The sequence below is a fragment of the Dama dama genome, chromosome 24 (genome assembly GCF_033118175.1).
Source record: "Dama dama isolate Ldn47 chromosome 24, ASM3311817v1, whole genome shotgun sequence".
Lineage (NCBI taxonomy): Eukaryota > Metazoa > Chordata > Mammalia > Artiodactyla > Cervidae > Dama > Dama dama.
Window position 1 is genome coordinate 55779698 of NC_083704.1, and position 17717 is coordinate 55797414.

The following is a 17717-nucleotide window of genomic DNA, read 5'->3' on the forward strand; positions in this document are numbered from 1 at the left end:
CGTGTGCCTGTGCTCCACAGTAAGAGAAACCACCGCAATGAGAAGTCCGTGCACCGCAACTAGAGAGTAGCCCCCGCTCACTGCCACTGGAGAAATCCCACGCAGCAATGAAGACCTAGTGCAACCAAACATAAATTAATATATATATTCGCAATGTTCAGAGTAAAAGCCAAGCCCTAAGTGGCCCACTAGGTTCTACATTCTTTCATAACCTACTGGCTTTCTGACTCCATCTGTACTCTGCCCTTCATTCACTCCAGTCTGAGCTGCATTGACCTCTGTCCTGCTGCTGTGCAGACTGGGTCCTATGTCTGGAACACCCTTCTCCCAGATATACTACTGGTGTATCCCAAGGACACAGAACTGGACTTAACATTTAATACTTAATAAACACTTTTGAGTGAACGAGTGATAGGAGCAGAGTTAACTAAGAACGAACATGAAAGGTTAGACAGAAGACAGACACATGTTCTGTTCTCAACACTGTTAGAATCAAAGGCTCCTTGTCATAGTCTATGTTTTGTAACATCTCATTTACTGTCTTGAAATGAGATTCATATTGAATAAAATGTCCCCATACACAAAATTTTAAAAATAGTGCCCTAACCAAAATATAAACGAGAAATAAAGGAAAGTAATTGACAACAAAATACTATGCTTTTCAATATGAATTTCTTGGAAGGACTACACCAGGAGACAATGAACCAATCAGATGCTTATAGCTATAGGCAGGTCACAGTTACAAACGGAGACAGACATGGACGTGCCTTACTGATGACGTGTGCATTCTACAGATGACAAACACAGGTGTGCTATATGGCTGGTAACTCAAACACTACAACCAGCAATGCCACTGGTGATATAATGTTTTTCTTTTTTTTTTTTTTTTCCCCAGGTATACCAAGCAGTGTGTGGGGTCTTAGTTCCCAATCAGGGACTGAGTAAGGGCCATGGCAGTAAAAGCACCCAGCCCTAAGCACCAGACCACCAGGGAACTGCCATGCTTTTCATATTGATGAATACTTCTTGATAAAGTTCAAAACTATTTTCCCCTTGATTTGCAATCTACTATGTGAAAACTACTTTACAATATTATCTAAAGTAGATTTATATTCTAGATTCAAAGCATTATAAACAGATTCATGGCCTGGAGAGGGAAAAAAAAAACAGAAGAGGGCTGATGAATTGATACAGGCTTAAGAAACATTTTTTTAAAAAGCAGTATGTGACAGTCTCTGGGAGTGGAAGGGAGTTGGTAGCGGCAGCTGGAGCAGTGAGGAGGTTCCAGAAACTCTCGGATTCTCGCGGCAGAGTTAGGGATTTAACTGCCACCATGTCGAGCAAAAGAGCAAAGACCAAGACCACCAAGAAGCGCCCCCAGCGCTCGACCTCCAACGTGTTCGCCATGTTTGACCAGTCCCAGATTCAGGAGTTCAAGGAGGCCTTCAACATGATCGACCAGAACAGGGACGGGTTCATCCACAAGGAAGACTTGCATGACATGCTTGCTTCCCTGGGAAAAAATCCAACTGATGAGTATCTGGATGCCATGATGAATGAGGCTCCAGGTCCCATAAATTTTACCATGTTTCTCACGATGTTTGGCGAAAAGTTAAATGGAACAGATCCAGAAGATGTCATCAGAAATGCTTTTGCTTGCTTTGATGAAGAAGCAACTGGCACCATTCAGGAGGATTACCTGAGAGAACTGCTGACCACAATGGGAGACCGGTTTACAGATGAGGAAGTGGACGAGCTGTACAGAGAAGCACCTATTGACAAAAAGGGGAATTTCAATTACATCGAGTTCACGCACATCCTTAAGCATGGAGCGAAAGACAAAGACGACTAAAAAGAACTTCAAACTCCAGCCAAACGTTCCTTGTTGCCACTCTGGGTATTTCTGAGACTTTCTCTTAGAGCCTGTTGCATGCCCTTAGCTTTACAGCTTCTGCCTTTCTTGTTGTATTTATTCTCAGCCATTTGGGGCACATGCATCTCTATAATCAGACTGGATGTGGGACTTCTTGTCATTTTAAGAATAGAAAATAGGGTAATTTAACTTACCAGCTGCCGTCTACCCTCCCTGCCCCCAGTAACTGCAGTCTACAGAGTCAATATATTTTTTCAGAGAAGGTTATTCACTCAATTTTTTCTGAACCATAATTAAACTTTATGATAAAAACTTAAAAAAAAAAAAAAAAAGCAGTATGTGGATCTTGTCTAGATCCTGATTCAAATTTGCAAAACACTTTGAGATGATCAGGTAAATTTGAACACAGACCAACTATTAGAAAAAACTAAGGCACTACTGATAATGTGGTTATATATTTTCAATAAAGTCCTTATTCGTTAGCTACATTTGTGATTTATTTAGGAGTGACACGTCACATTATTCGGGATTTGTTTTAAATAATCCAGCAATAAAAGAAAAAAAGATATACAGAGAAAAGGAAGGATAAATCAAGTGTAGCAAAACAGTATAAAGCCTGAAATGGATCCAATATGATCCAAAGTTTCCATGTAAAAGATTAATTTACTAACACCTTGAGGTCTAATATACTTCTCAGAATTAATGAAATGCATTGACTCTGAGATTTACAATCCACATGCACTGAGATAAAAACAAGACCAAGTGACACTGGCTAGCTGAAGGCAAATTAAACGGGTGAGTCCTCACTGAGACACATGGAGAAACTAGGTGAGAAGCCAAATGGAGTGAAGTGCAGCCATTTAAACTGACGGAAGCAGTTCAAAAGAGATACAAGCCAAAAAGAATAGATCAAATCAGAACTATTTAATTCATAGTTATGCCAAATAGAGAAAAACCTTAAAAAAGCTTCTGACAGAAACTGATGTGCAACTCCAAAATAGCAGTCTTAAGAACTCAGGAATATCCAGAATAATTTTGTATCTACCAATGGAGACAAACAATCGGTTTCAAGTTTTCAGTAAATGAATAAAAATATAATTTATGATATCAAATAAGTTTGTTGTTTAGTCGTTAAGTGGTGTCTGACTCTTTTGTGACCCTGTAGACTGTAGAACTTATAAACCACAAAACTGGTGACTTCCTTGGTGGTCCAGTGGTTAAGAATCCACCTTGCAATGCAGGGGACTCAGGTTCAGGGAAGGTTCCCTTCCTGGTCAGGGAACTAAGATCTCACCTGCCATGGACCAACTACGCCTGTCTGCCGCAACAAAAACTCAGCACAGTCGAAGTAAAATAATGATAATAAAAAGAATCTGTTAAAAAAATACACGAAACTAAAAAAAAATAAAAATAAAAATACACGAAACTGATAGATTTAATTATACTTTAAGATTTTTAACTTGCAGGGCTCAGAGGGGCCTCTTTTAATACTTTCCTCTCCTCCTTGCTCTCTGTACTCCGATCACACTGGCCTCCTTACTCTGCTGTCTCGGGGTCTCCGACTGGTTGTTTCCCTGCCCGGAAGAGTCTCCCACCACACCCACATATCTACCTTCCTTACCTCTTGCAATCTTCTGCTCACACATAGTTCCTCACAGAAGCCAACCCTGATCGCCCAACTCTGCCCCTACACCCTAGCACTCTGGATCCCCCTTATTCTGCTCTACTTATATATTTGTACATATGATACTTAGTATAATTTCCCCCCTCCCTCATGATCCAGGTCACTCATAGGTTGGTCATATCTACAATTCTTAATGCAGAGGAAGAAGGATGAATGGCTGGCTGGATGGGTGGGTGGAATGAAGGACAACCTAATCGTGGTATATGGCATATATGGCATTTCAAGTCAATGAGGAAACAATGCCTCTTCAATAATTGGTGGGCCCAAACTACTAACTACATGGTAGTTCAGCATATATTAAAATTGCAAACGTGACTTCTAAAACAATTAGAATCTTCTTCACCTAGGTAGAAAAGAAAACCTGAGTACCAACAGGCATTTGGTTGTAACAGATGCATCCTTCTGCCATCTCATGTTCTCAGGTCACCATCAGGTCCTTAGTTTTTTCTCTACAGCACAATCCGACCCAGGAAGGTGCCTGGTGGCAAGGGAAGAGGGGCTGAAAAAGCCATTCTGCAGGAACCTCCAACAGAAATATTAAATGTGGTAGATACAGACCCCTCAGACAAGACAGGGTAAGAATGCCCTCCAGACACATCAGCTCCTCTAGGAAGTGTCCCCAAGAGCCCAGAAAGGCTCTGTCTGATGCAGAAATATCCCTTCTCCAAGGGCAGTGCTATCCAAGAGCAATATAGGAGCTACAGCCCAACCACATATATAATTTAAAATTTCCTGGACTTCCCTCGTGGTCCCAGGCGTAAGACTCCTTGCTTCCACTGCAGGGGACATGGGTTCCATCCCTGGTCAGGGAACTAAGATCCTGGACGCACGCATGCCACACGGCACCACCGAGGAAAAAAAAATTCCATAGCAGCCATCTGAAGAGTTTTTTAAAAGATGAAATTAATTTTATGGGCGTCCCTAGTAGCTCAGATGGTAAAGAATCTGCCTGCAATGCGGGAGACTCCAGTTGGATCCCTGGGTTGGGAAGATCCCCTGAAGAATGGAATGACAACCTACTCCAGTATTCTTGCCTGGAGAAATTCCGTGGACAGAGAAGCCTGGGGCACTACAGTCCATCGGGTCCCAAAGAGTCGGACAACACTTAGTGACTAATTCACTTCTTCAACCCAACATATCTAAGATATTATCATTTCAACACATATGCAATGTTAAAAGGTTATCAAGAGTTTGGATTCTTCCCCCCGACCCCAGTAATCTCCTTGATATCAGAGGTGTTTTGCACACCTACAGCACATTTCAAAAGACGTTAAAAAGACAGTTAAAGCGAAATGTAGCCTCAGCAAAATAATCACTTTGTGTCGGGAGCTTTCCCAGTGGTTCAGTTGTAAAGAACCTGCCTCCAATGCAGGACTCACAGGTTTGACCCCTGAGTAGGGAGATTCCCTGGAGAAGGAAATGGTAACCCACTCCAATACTCTTGCTGGGAGATCTCATGGAGAGAGGAGCCTGATGGGGTAGAGTCCATGGGGTCGCAAGAGTCGGACGCGACTTAGCGACTGAACAACAAACTCGTGTCCGATGAAAAACAAGTTCTAGACTTCTTCATTCTTCAGTTAGATGTTAATGAACAGGACGTAAGGATGTAGTTCTTCAGTAGCACTCGCCACAATTCAAGCGCTCAATTTTCGCCCGCAGCGGATCTGCCGCCAGAGTGGACAGCCCAGACAGCACCCGGCGTAAGGCGAGGCCGGGGAATCTGGGGAGGTAGCTATAAACCACAAGAACAGGGTACTGGACAATGAGGGAGGGAACGCCGCCCCACCCACAAGGAAGGCAAGCAGTTGGGAGGGGTGTCGCATCCTCAGCGCGCGTCTCCACAACTCCTTAGGGAACCAGCCCCGCGACACCCAGGCCCACGCCAGGCCTGCGCCTGAGGTCCGAACGCCCGGGGAGGAGGTGCGGGGGGGCGGTCGCTCTCTTCCTGCCTTAGCAGTTGGCCAGCCGGTCCACCTCACAGTCCGCGGGCGAGCCCAGGAACTGCTCCCGCGAGGTCCACGTCTGCCACCGGCTGGGCGACGCGGCAGCAGCAAAGTCACCTGCAGTCGCGTCCAGTGGCCAATAGGTAGTGGAGCCCTCCGCTAGCAACCAACAACGCAAAGGCAAGGCAGTGCGTCAGCAGGGAGTGCGTCACGGCGCGGCGCGCAGCCTGCCGGGAAGCGTAGTTTGGGGCCAGAATGCGACTCTAGTGGAACGGATGAACATTGTCCTAGCGCGTTGACCTGCTCAGTTCTCCTCTAGCACGTTTTTTGTTTTTACACCAGTACCCATAAGCAAAACATAGTGTTGTTTCCACGCTTTTAAGCATTATATAAGTATCCTTATAACATATTTACCAGATGATTTTGCACAGTTTTTTTGTTTTTGTTTTTTGTTTTTTAATGATACACGGTAATCCATTTATTTGTGTTCACTGCTGTTTGCTATCTATTGTAGAAACAGACCAATACTCCAATACTCCAATACTCCTTGCACACCCATGGAGAGTTTCTCTAAGTAGCGGTTCACAAACTTTTTGCTGTAATAATTCTTTCACACTCTATAAATATTTTTTCCAGTTTCATTTGAGATATAATTGACATACAGCACTATAAATTTCAAGTGTATAGCATACCGAGTTGACTTACCTATACTGTGAAATGAGTACTGCAGTAAGTTTCCTTAACTTCCATCGTCTCTTAGAGATGCAAAAAAACAAATGAGGTCTTCTCCTTGTGATGAGAACACTTAGGCTCTGCTCTCTTAACAACTTTCAAATATATCCGACTCTCTTAACCACTTTCAAATATATCCGTGTTAGCTATGGTCGTCATTACATCCTTGTACCCGCATACCCTCCTGAAAGGACAACGGCCTCACCCATCCGGGAGTTAATAGGAGTGATCTCTGTCTGTCTGTCTGTCTCTCACACACACACACATACACTCAGGAGGACTCTCAGAGTTAAGGACCTGGTCCTAGTAAGACTGAGAGGGAAGAGAAGTGAATTTCAATGTTAAGGAAGTTGTTTTCAGAAGAATTTATTTTTCAGGAACCAAAAGTCTGAACCAGGATAACCTGATCCTCAGGACTTCATCCCCTGAAGAAATCTCTGATTCTCTGACCAATTCTCCTTGCTCCGTCGAGGATTCTCCGCCCAATATGCGGGAGCCACACATTCTGAATCAGTGAACCAGGAGGAAATAGTTGCTTTGGGGGATTGGCTTAGCATTAAAACCAGACCCCTTGCCACTTGAACACTCCGATTCCTGGGCCAAATCAGGAAGCTTGGAGCCCCAGGTTACCTCCCATGTGATGTTTGGAGCCTGTGATTAAATCGCCACACCACAGACAGATAAGCAAACCAAGGTCGCTTAGGGGACAGGGGGCTTCCCAGGGTCACAAGCTCATCCCAAAAAAGCTGGAAGAGAACCAGGGTTGAGGGCTCATGACTCAAGTCAATGCCTCTCAAACTTCAGCATCGACAGAAACGCCTGGAGGCTTTGTGAAAATACAAAAGGCTGCCCCCCATCCAGGAATCTGATTCAGGAGGTTTGAGGAGGCCTGCAAATCTGCCTCTATATCAGTTCCCAGGTAGGGACTCCAGTAGGGAACCACTGCTCTAAGGGGCACAGAGCCAGGACTGGAGACCTGGGGCTTGGGGGTGGGAGGGGCCAGGGTAGGAGGACCTTTCTCTGCCCTGGATGGGGCAGCGGGTCATTGGTCCATACGAAGTTCCACAACCCACCCCTCTAGCAGTCCTTGCAGTAGAGAAGGGGCCACTTACATCATTACAGGTGATGTCGGAGTCACCCCTGCTCTGGTACAGGGTGACTGTCCCCACACACTGTTTCACCAGCTGGAAAAGAAGGCTTGAGGTCAAACTAGAAACCCCAGGCCACATCTCCCAGCCACACCCCACCTCACCCCAGGAACTGCAATTCTGTCCCAAAAGCCCCTGTTCAGCTCCCTGAGAAGCATTCTCCTGCTCCTCCAGCCCCCAGGCTCACCCCATTCTCCTTGAAGTCACACTGCTCCAGGGGCTGCTGGCTCGTCCTGGGGCATATGGTCTCCTTCACCCGGAAGCTCACAGGCTTTCGAGCACTGTGGTCCTCCACCTGGTCAAAGATCAAAGTGGGGAGACTGGGCTCGGGCTCATGTTTCCTTCTCTGATCTGTCTCCCCGCCCCCACCTGGATGGCAGCCTCTATAGCCCCCTGTGTGTCCGGCCCTGGGCTTGGTGCTGGGAGCCCAGGGGAGGGATAGAGCCCGTCGCGGCCTCACGGGCTCACAGAGAGCAGGATCGAACTGAGAGCAGCGCTGAGGGCAGAGCCTCCCCGCAGAGGGGCTGAGGGAGGTCAGGGCCGCCTGCAGGGAGAGCCCTTGTACCTGGAATCTCCAGGCTGACCGAGGCCTCCCTGGCAGGGAGACACCGTGGTGCAGAGGGGCTTCAGCAGGGACGTCACCTCACAGAGCCTGTGACCCCCTCCATCCCTGGAGCTCCCGGAAGTCCTGGAAGCCAGGTGTGCAGGGCGCCTGTTCCCGCAGCAGAGATGCTAAGGCAGGAAGCCTGGGGCTGGGAGGGTCCCAGGTCTGGGAAGGTTTTCTGGTAGAAGTGGGAGCCACCTAGAGGGAGAAGTGCCTTCCTGACAGGAGGTACAGCCTGAGTGAAGGGGGAGACAGTGTGGCCAAGGATGTCAGGAGACAGATCCCCTTCCCAGCCCCCTCCCCAACTCAAGTCCTGCTCTGGAGGCGGGTCTAGCTCCAGGAGGCGGTAGAGATTAGCTTCTGAGGACTGCTCATTGAACTGATCCACAGCGCGAAGCACAGCTCTCCTGTAGCTGAGGGCCTGGGCACTGGCCGAGGGTCGCACCAGTCCCAGCAGCAGTAGCCACAGTGACCACCGTCCCAGGGAGAGGCTGGCCCTCTGGGTCTCCATGATCCCCAAACTGCCTCCTCGCAGCCTGAGGGACCTTTCTTTCATGTTCAGCCTGAGCTTTGATGCAAAGGCTCAACCAGGAGTCTTCCTGACCTGCCCCACCCCTGCCCTCCTCCCAGGGTGTGAGCTGGACTTGCCTCAGCCCCTGCTGTTGCTTCATGGGATTGCTGGGCAGTGGGCAGGGAGGCCCCTGAGCAAGGTGAAGAAATGGTTTCTCCATCTCCCGGACAATGTCTTGGCCTGTGCTGGGGTCCATGGGAAGTGTCACAGGGAGGCTTGCTCAAGAAGATTGAGTCCTCCAGGAGAGGGAGGGACCACGCACTGTCTACACCTCCTCGGCTTCCCCTCTAAGGTCTCTCAAGATTCAGGGTAAAGGAGTGTATTGCCCACTCAACCTTCAGCTCTCAGTACTGCCTAGGACCCAATAGGGCGTCATTTAATGATGTCTAACAGTACTACTCACACCTTAAGACGTATACACACAGCTTGTCCCTAGGCAGACACACGCCCACACCATCTTTTTCTCTGTGCCCAGGCCCAGGGAGTGAGTTCCATTTCTCCTCTCTCCTGGATTCCTCTTCATTCCTTTTCTCAGTCTACTAATGTCTTGTCCTCAGACCCCACAGAACATGGCCTATTGTCCTGGCCCCTCCCCAGCAGAGCCTGAGGAAGTGTTCCCTACACCACCTCCAACAATTCTTTGCTGGCTTACATCAAGCCCATCGCAGGCTGACCTACCCTCCCTAGATCCAGAGGCCACACTCAAGCCTTGTCTTATCAGCACAGGTTCTGGGGACACTCTGTCCTCCTGAAATTGCCCCTGACCAATAGTCCCCTGTCCCTGCTCTCCTGGGTCCCCTCCTCCCTGCGTGTTCCTGCTGACTCTCCTCCAAGGACTCTCCTCTTCGGAGACAGGGCTGGCTCAGGTGCATCCGGGCTGCTTCACCTCCCAGTCCTCAAATGTTCCTGGGACGGCCCTCCTGAAGAAACCAGTTCTCATGCACATCATCACTGCTCTGTGCCTCTGGGTTGAAGACTCCCAAGAACACCCTGGTTGTCTGCACTGGACTGTTGGCGGGGTGCTATCACAGGAGCCCTGAACTGGAAGCCTGGGAGCCCCACTTGCTCCTTCTTCCTGCTGAGGACACTCCCCTTACCTGCCGCCAACCCTGCCCTAGTCCTACTGCTGTCTTCTCCCCTTTTAGCGAAGCCACAACCTCCAGATTCCACGTTCCAGAAGCTGGAGAACACCGGTTTCTCCCTGACCATTGCCCACCCTCCACGCTATTCTCTAGGCCTCTGACACATCGCCCATTTGAACATGTCACCCCCTGCCTCCAGAGCCCACACCACCCCCATCTGGCATCAGGGCCTAAACGGTTGCTGTTCTTACTTGTCATCACCCCATGCCTGTAGGCCTCAGGTGTCAGGCTGCCCTGTCCACCCAACCCCTCAGTCCACTCAGAGCCTCCAGTTTGTCTCCCATTCTGCCCCTGATCCCTTTGCTTGCCCTAATCTTCCTCCTTGGGAAGGCTTCAGGGATCTTCAGGCACAGAAGGCACCTCCTCCTCTTCTCTGACACAGTCTTCAGGACATCCCTTCTAGTCTGACCCAAAAGTGACTCCGTGTCCAGTCTAACCATCAACCAGAGTGGCCAGTGCTGGGGAGTAGAAGGACTGCAACTGGGAGAGATAACAAGCCAAAATGTTAGAGGGTCCCAGAGGCCATGAGGCAAATTCTAATCCAGTTTCCCTTGGGATGGCCACGGGACTGCAGTTTGGGGGTAGCTCTTGGCCTCTGTGGGCCTCTGGGACTCGGATAATTATCTGGGACACCACAGAAGATGGCAGCTGGATAGATGCTGGTGGTTACACACTCAATCTTGAAGAAGGAAGGAGAGGTGGGCTTCCATGAAACCTGGTTTCCTTGTCCAGGTTTGACGCTGGACTGTGGTCAAGTGGCTTCTTGGTCATGCTGTATCCTTTTCCCACATCAAAGACAGAAAGGGCGTGATTATATAAAACATAGTTAGCAATACACTTAATGTCTGGTGTCTGGTAACCCTGAAAAATCTCTCTGTGCTTTCCTGCCTCTGGGCCTTTCACTCTTACACTCTTGAGACTGAAGTCCTCTTCCCCCATCCAGCCCCGATACTTAGGAGGGTCCCACATCCGGGTTCTCAGGCTGCACTTCCTGTGATGCGAAGGGTGAACCTTCCATGCCACCAGCATCCAGCTTTCCTGGCTTAGTCCTCACAGCAGGTCAGAAGTGAGGTCTGCTCAGGAGAGACATCACAGTCCTCATCTTAGATTGCTTGCCCCCGCCGCCACACCTGGTCCTTGAGCAATCCACATGCACCATTTCCCCAGCAAACTCAGGTGTGAGCCCGGATCCTGCATCGCCCCCTCCTCTGCTCCTCCCAGCCAGCGTCATGTCCATGAGACTCATGGGCATTGCACCTGCAGGCTTAGCCCTGAGAATCAACTGCGTCTCTGAGTGCTTCAAAGGTCAGAAGCCTGGCCCCTCGTGGACTGTCAGCTCCGTGTGAGCAGGGTCAGCATTCCCACCAGCACTGCACACACAGCAGGTCTCCTTAGGTCCGACTGGGTGTTGGAGGAGGAGGGCAGGGGCAGATGAAGGGCTCAGGAGAGACCCGAGGGTGGAGACTGTGTCCTGGGCCTCCTGGGGCTGCTGTCTCCCGCGTGCCCTCCTGGAAGGAACAGGGGCCTCACCCTCCTCTCTGTTCACAGGAGTGATCACAGACACACATACACTCATGTACACACACATAGACAAATAGACGCACACATACACACACACACCCTCACAAGATATGAAATAGTTAAAGATTCCTTCTTGATAAATGTGAGGAGAGGAGACAATGAAATTGAGGCCTGCAGGATATTCATATCACAAGAATTTATTTTTCAGATCCAGTAGCCTGAGGCAGAGCAAGAAAACCCTTGGGACTCTTCTCTGCCTTATGATGGAAATCCTCAAGCGCTGATTATCTGCAAACCCTTAACACGACGATGCGACATACTCGGGCTGCTTGTGGAGGCGCCCATGGTTGCTTTGTTATCCTGATGCTCTGGTGCTGTGAAACAGAAAGGAACACAGGCTGCTTGTTGGTACTGCATCACCATCAACCCAACATCCTTCCCTACCTGGACCTCCCATTTCCAGGGTCACACCAAGCTCCTCGGGCACCAGTTCACCTCTGGCTGTGATATGTGGAGCATGAGGTGGAATCCCCACACTCAGAGATAGATGAGGACACTGAGGGAAGACAAGGGCTTCCCAGAGTCACAAGCCCATCCCAGCAAAGCTGGAAGGGAGCATTAATTGAGAGTTTGTGACTCTCAAAACTTTAGGACGGTCAGAGTCCCTGAAAGTCTTGGGAAAAGACAAATGGCTGGACCCTGCCCTGGAGTCCAGTTCAGGTGGTCTGAGTGGGGCTGAGAATCTGCCTTTCTGACAAGTTCTCTGGGTGGAGACCCCAGTAGAGAACCACTGCTCTTAGGGACACACAGCCAGGACTGGAGACCTGGGGCTCAGGGAGGGAGGGGGCAGGGTAAGAGGGCCTTTCTCTGCCCTGGATGGGCCAGCGGGTCATTGGTCCAAAGGAAGTTCCACAACCCACCCCCACGGCAGTTCTCACAGTACTGAAGAGGACACTTACATTATTACAGGTGATGTCGAAGTTACCCCTGACCTGGTCCAGGGTGACTGTCCCCTCACACCGTTTCAGCAGCTGGAAAGGGAGGCTCAAGGTCAGAGTGGAACCACCCACCCCCAGGCCATAACCTCCCAACCTCACACCAGGGGCTGGGAATCTTGCTGGAAGTGCCCTGTTCAGCCATCTGGGAAGCATCCTCCTTGCCCCCAGCCCCCAGGCTCACCCCATTCTCCTTGAAGTCACACTGCTCCGGGGGCTGCTGGGTGGTCCTGGAACACACGGTCTCCTTCACCCTGAAGCTCACCCGCTTCGGGGTATCTGGGTCTTCATCCTGGTCAAGGATCAGAGTGGGGAGACTGGGCTCGGGCTCAGGCTTCCCTCTCTGCTCTGTGTCCCTGCTCCCCCACCTAGAGGGTCCGTTACCCAGGCCCCTCCCTGACTCACATCCTGACGAGGCTGGTCCAGCTCGAGAAGACGGTAAATATTAGGTTCTGAGGATTGCTCATTGAGCTGATCCACAGCACGAAGCACGGCCTCCCTGTAGCTGAGGGCCTGGGCGCTGGCCGAGGGCAGCACTAGTCCCAGGAGCGGTAGCCACAGTGCCCAGTGTCTCAGCGAGAGGCTGGCCCTCTGGGTCTCCATGATCCCCAATCTGCCTCCTCCCAGCCCGAGGGACCCACTTTTATGCTCAGCCTGGGCCTGATGCAAAGACTCAACGAGACCCATGTCATCCCTGCCCTCCTCCCAGGATGCAAGGTGTACTTTGCTCAGCCCCCGCTGTTGCTTCATGGGATTTCTGGGAAGTGGGCAGGGAGGCCCCTGTGCAAGGTGAAGAAATGGTTTCTCCATCTCCCTGACAATATCTCGGCCTCTCCTGGGGTCCATGGGAAGTGTTACAGGCAGGGTTGCTCAAAGGGGTTGAGTCCTCCAGGACAGGGAGGGACCAGGCACAGTCTACATCCCCTCTGCCTCCACAACATGGTCTCCTCAGGATTCGGGGTAAAGGAGTGTATTCAGGAGTCAACCTCCACCTTTTGGCACTGCCTGGAACCCAGTAGAGAGTCACTTAACATTTGATGAGGGGATACAGTACCACATCTAAAGATGTCCACACCAGCCAGTCCCTTGGCAGACACAAGCCCCACACCACCCTCTTCTCAGTGCCCAGGCCTCAGACAGTGAGCTCCGTTGATCCCCTCTCCTGGATTCCTCTGCATTGCTTTTCTCAGTCTAAAAATGTCCTGTCCCCAGAACCCACCAACCCTGGCCTATTGCTTTGGCTGCTTCTCATCTGGCCTGAGAAATGGTCATCTGCACACTTCTTTGCTCTGTTTCACACTCAGGCCATCGCAGGCTGGACAGCCCTCCCTACGTACAGGGGCCTCACTCAAGCCTCATCTTCATCTTCACAGGCTGTGGAGTCTGTCTGTCCTCCAAAAACTGATTCTCCCCTGTTGTTGCTCTCCTGGGTCCCCTCCTCCTCCATGGGTTCTCCTGCTGAGTCTCCTCCAGGGAGTCTCCTCTTAGGAGGTGGGACTGGCTCAGGTGCATCTGGGCTGCTTTTCTTCCCGGTCCTCACATGCTCCAGGGGGCTGTCCCTTCCCTTTTCAAGACACCAGTTCTCATGTACACACGTCACTGCTCTTTGTCTCTGGGTTCAAGACTCCCGTGAACACCCTGGTTGTCCGCACTGGACTGTTGGCTGGGTGTTGCTGCAGGAGCTCTGAGCTGGAAGCCTGGGGGTCCCACCTGCTCCTTCTTCTTCCTGAGGACACTCCCCTGACCTCCCACCACCCCGCCCTGGTCCTACCCCTGTCTTCTCTTCTCTAACAGGGAACCGGAATGCCCAAAGTCCTCCTCCGTGTTGCTGGCTCCCCCCTGACCACTGTTCACCCTCCATACCATTGTCTAGGGGGCTCCTGCAAATCACTGATTTGGGCATTTCATCCGCTTCCTTGAGCCAGGGGCATTAGGGTCTGGATGGTTGGATATTTTTATTGTCCTCACTCCCCACCCTACAGGCCTCAGGTATCAGGTCCCAGGCCACCCCAATCACTCAGGCCCGTCAGAGCCTCCAGCTTGTCTCCCATCTCTGCCCCTGATCCCTCTGCTTGCCCTGCTCTTCCTCCTTCAAAGGCTTCCCTGACATCTGAGAACACTCAGCATCTCCTCCTCTTGGCTCTCACAGTCCTCAGAAAGTTTCTTCTTATTTGACTCCATGTCCAGGCCTGTGGGTGAGACACCAGGCTTGAGGGTTGGTGCTGGGTGGTAGAGAGAGCACAGATGGGAGATATAAGCAGCCAAAGTGTTAGAGGGGCTCAGAGAGCATGAAGCTAATTCTAATACAGCTTCCCTTGGGATGGCCATGTGACTGGAGGCCAGGGGTAGCTCTTGGCCTCTTTTGGCCTGTGGGACTCTGGACAATTGGCTGGGGTCCCTCGGAAAGTGGCAGCTGGATGGATGGTGCTGGTTACACATCAGCTTTGGAGAGAGTAGGAGAGGTGGTCCTCTGTGCAACCTGGTTTCACAGCTCAGGTCTTGCCCCAATGGCCTCTTGGTCAAGCTGTGTCCTTTTCCCAAGTCAAAGAAGGAAAGGGGGGTGATTACAATAGAAAATAACTAGCAATACGCGTGGTTACTGGCTATTAGGTAAGCCTGAAACCCTCCCATGCTTTCTTGCCTCTGGGCCTTTGCATTGGCTCACACTTCAGACTGAAGTCCCCTCCCCCATCCTCCCTAATTCTGTGTACGGTCCTCAGCAAGGTCCTTGATGGCGCCTCCCATGGTGAGGAGCATGTCTTCCATGCCCTGAGCAACCAGCTTTTCTGGTTTAGTCCTCACAGACTGTTAGGGCTGAGGTCTTCTCGGGAAAGACAGCACAGCCCCTGTCCCCAGCCAGCTTGTTCCCGACTCCACATCTGATCCTTGAGAAATCCGCATGCATCTTTCACCCCAACAGACTCAGGTAGGAGCCCTGACCCTGCATCGCCCCCCCCCTTTGCTCCTCCCAGCCATCCTTCCTGTCCATGAGACTCTGGGGCAAGGAGAACCAGAATCCAGTCCCTAACAGTGCCCCCAGACCTCTGGGAACACCCACCAGCTCTCTGTGTAGGTCAGTTGATGAGGAAAATGAGACCCACAGGTAAACCACTCAATCACCAGGAAATGGCAAACTCAGCAGGGTGACCCAAACCCTCCGTCAGGAAGGCGCTGTACACTGAGACGAGCTTAAACCTCACCCACAAAAGCCCTGGAACTGGTACTGCACCCCTGCTTTAGGACTCACTGAGGAGGGAGCTGGGCTTTCATGTCCCTTCACAGGCGGTCACTTACACAGGCCAAGTGCAGAGGAGACATAATACCCCAGGCATCTCCTGGGGAGGGGGAGGCTGTGAAGGCAGCTGTGAAGGGGGACCTGTGAGCCCTTACCATCTACCTGCCACAGGATCTGAGCAGGACACTAACAATGCCTACTGCCCAGCGCCCCGCCCACAGACCAGCATCCCTCTGGCCCCCCCAAACCAAAGGGGTCAAAACTGAACTGTCATCTCCCCCCACACACATCTCATACCTACACCCGGACGCCGAGCAGCCCAGGACCATGCTCTCACAACCCACGCCCGCATGGTCCAACCTGTCAGGGAACCAACCTGCCTCATTGAGTCTTCAGTACCTCATCCCAGGCAGCCCACACTCTCTCAGCCTCTAGAGGCTCTTCCCTCCTCTCATGGCCACTGCCTTGGCCTGATGCGCAAACCCATTAATGGAAGGATCTGATATTTGTTCTCTCGGGAGTAAGAGGTCTAGGGATCAAACAGCCAAAACTCAGAAGCCAATCCCCATAGAAGGTACTGAGAAGGCCTGCAGACCTCCCTGCCAGGGACCACTTCAGCTCCCTGCGCTAGGATTTAGATGAAACCAATATAAGCATCCACCCCTTTCTGCTATCAGTGGTTACCTACGCTTGCTGAGAGCCTCCTCCACAGCAAGGAACGTCTGGTCAATGCCAATGTAGAATATGAAAGGACGAGACTGGCCCGAGGCTATAGGTGGGTGACCATGGAAGCTGGATGGGCAATCATGGAGAACAACTGAAAACAGATGTGACTGCACAGATGCATGTCATCCTGATGAGTGGTCCCTCTCTCTGGTGGGGCTGGGATGTGCCAGCGGTGACAGGCCTAATGTGGAGCATTTGCCAATTTCCATGGTGTAAATATTTCCACCATGGCTGATTTCAAGCTACCAAGAGTGTAACATCTAGCTCAAAAACAAACAAACAAACAAACAAAACTGACCATTTAACACTTGACTCTACCAAGCCTGCATCCTCAGGCACAGACACAACACAGCTCTGAGTTCCCTTTGTAGGGTTTCCTCCCATAGCATACGATGATGTAGAGAAGATGCACAAGGTTCCTCTAACCTGTCTGCAATCAACCCACCTGCTCACCAAGAGGAGACAAGCCTGACAGGTAAAAAAGTAAATGCTCTGTGAGATCCTACCCTCTGTCCCTCTCGGACAGGGGAATATGTCTTGGTGCACATTGGCCCAGAAGGAGACTGAAGGCAAGCATTTAGTGGAAGGAGTTTGTTTGCGAGGTAATTCCAGAAAAAGCCAGCAAAAGTGTCAACGGAGGAGTCAGGGCAGGACTTGAGTGAGAAGAAGACGTGTCAATAAACAGGTACTAAAGTGGATGACAGGAGCTCAACCCAGCTGGGGACCTCAGGCAGAGGTGCGATGCCTCTGGAGGTGGGCCCCCGAGGGAATGAGAAAGAGAAGATGTTTTTACAGCAAGTTCCCCCAATGGTTAGTTGAAGCTGCTCCCTGATACAAACTCCCTAGTGCTTCCTGTCTGCCTCAGAGCAAAGGTCAGCTAGAGAATGGGGAGCGGGCAGGACATGGGCAGTGTCTGAAACACACAGGCAAGTAGACATGTGACCTCTGGGTCACTCTGTCTCTCACACCCTCATGGAGAAATCTTCACCCCGATGAGCAGGATACTTCTTTTTAATGGTGCAAATTTTTATACTATGTGTTCGCTAAGCACAAATCCACCACTGACATCTGAGACCCAGCCGAAGAAACAGTATTGAGTCTAAATGTCACAGGAAAAGCCAAGAGGGATGGGCTATTTCAGAATTAACATTGTCGAGGGCAAGAGATATGTCCTGGGCGCTGCACCTGCAGGCTCATCCCTGAGACTGAACTTCGTCTCTGTGAGTGTTTAGCAAGGTGGGAAGCCTGGCCCCGCATGGACTGTCAGCCCCACGTGAGCAGGGACAGCAGACCCGCCAGTACTGCACACACAGCAGGTCTCCTTACATCCTACTGGGTGTTGGAGGAGGAGGGCAGGGGCGGGTGAAGGGTTCAGGAGGGACCCGAGGGTGGGGACGCTCTCCTGGAGCTCCTGGGGCTGCTGCCTCCCCCGTGCCCTCCTGGAAGGAACAGGGGCCTCACGCTTCTCTGTGTTCACAGGAGTGATCTCACACACACACACACATAGACACACACACACACACACACATAGACACCCACACAT

At 50.9% G+C, this 17717-nt stretch overlaps 3 protein-coding genes across 3 annotated transcripts; 1 reads left to right on the forward strand and 2 right to left on the reverse strand.

The window, feature by feature from the left end:
* The first annotated feature begins 1318 nt into the window (after window positions 1-1318).
* LOC133045988 (myosin regulatory light polypeptide 9-like) lies at window positions 1319-2201 on the forward strand. The gene has a single exon (XM_061128702.1). The coding sequence runs from the start codon at window positions 1334-1336 to the stop codon at window positions 1850-1852; it is 519 nt and encodes a 172-aa protein (XP_060984685.1). The 5' UTR covers window positions 1319-1333; the 3' UTR covers window positions 1853-2201.
* Window positions 2202-5507: 3306 nt separating this feature from the next.
* On the reverse strand, window positions 5508-8495 carry LOC133045598 (cathelicidin-6-like). Its single transcript, XM_061127780.1, has 5 exons — window positions 8295-8495; window positions 7568-7675; window positions 7345-7416; window positions 6413-6416; window positions 5508-5659 (listed from the first exon to the last, which is right to left on the reverse strand). Exons 1-5 carry the CDS (start codon window positions 8493-8495, stop codon window positions 5508-5510), a joined length of 537 nt encoding a protein of 178 aa, XP_060983763.1.
* Window positions 8496-11399: 2904 nt separating this feature from the next.
* LOC133046289 (cathelicidin-1) lies at window positions 11400-12852 on the reverse strand. Its single transcript, XM_061129210.1, has 4 exons — window positions 12619-12852; window positions 12398-12505; window positions 12178-12249; window positions 11400-11592 (listed from the first exon to the last, which is right to left on the reverse strand). Exons 1-4 carry the CDS (start codon window positions 12814-12816, stop codon window positions 11503-11505), a joined length of 468 nt encoding a protein of 155 aa, XP_060985193.1. The 5' UTR covers window positions 12817-12852; the 3' UTR covers window positions 11400-11502.
* Between the last annotated feature and the right edge of the window lie 4865 nt (window positions 12853-17717).

Excerpts from the sequence above, each read along its gene's own strand:
- LOC133045988 (XM_061128702.1), top strand. The coding sequence starts at position 1,334 with ATGTCGAGCAAAAGAGCAAAGACCAAGACCACCAAGAAGCGCCCCCAG.
- LOC133045598 (XM_061127780.1), bottom strand. The coding sequence starts at position 8,495 with ATGGAGACCCAGAGGGCCAGCCTCTCCCTGGGACGGTGGTCACTGTGG. Across the intron at positions 7,676-8,294 it reads ACCCGCCTCCAGAGCAGGAC|GTGGAGGACCACAGTGCTCG; the intron begins TTGAGTTGGGGA and ends ATCTTTGACCAG. Across the intron at positions 7,417-7,567 it reads GTGACTTCAAGGAGAATGGG|CTGGTGAAACAGTGTGTGGG; the intron begins GTGAGCCTGGGG and ends CTTCTTTTCCAG.
- LOC133046289 (XM_061129210.1), bottom strand. The coding sequence starts at position 12,816 with ATGGAGACCCAGAGGGCCAGCCTCTCGCTGAGACACTGGGCACTGTGG. Across the intron at positions 12,506-12,618 it reads TGGACCAGCCTCGTCAGGAT|GATGAAGACCCAGATACCCC; the intron begins GTGAGTCAGGGA and ends ATCCTTGACCAG. Across the intron at positions 11,593-12,177 it reads TCGACATCACCTGTAATAAT|CACCAGAGCATCAGGATAAC; the intron begins GTAAGTGTCCTC and ends TCTGTTTCACAG.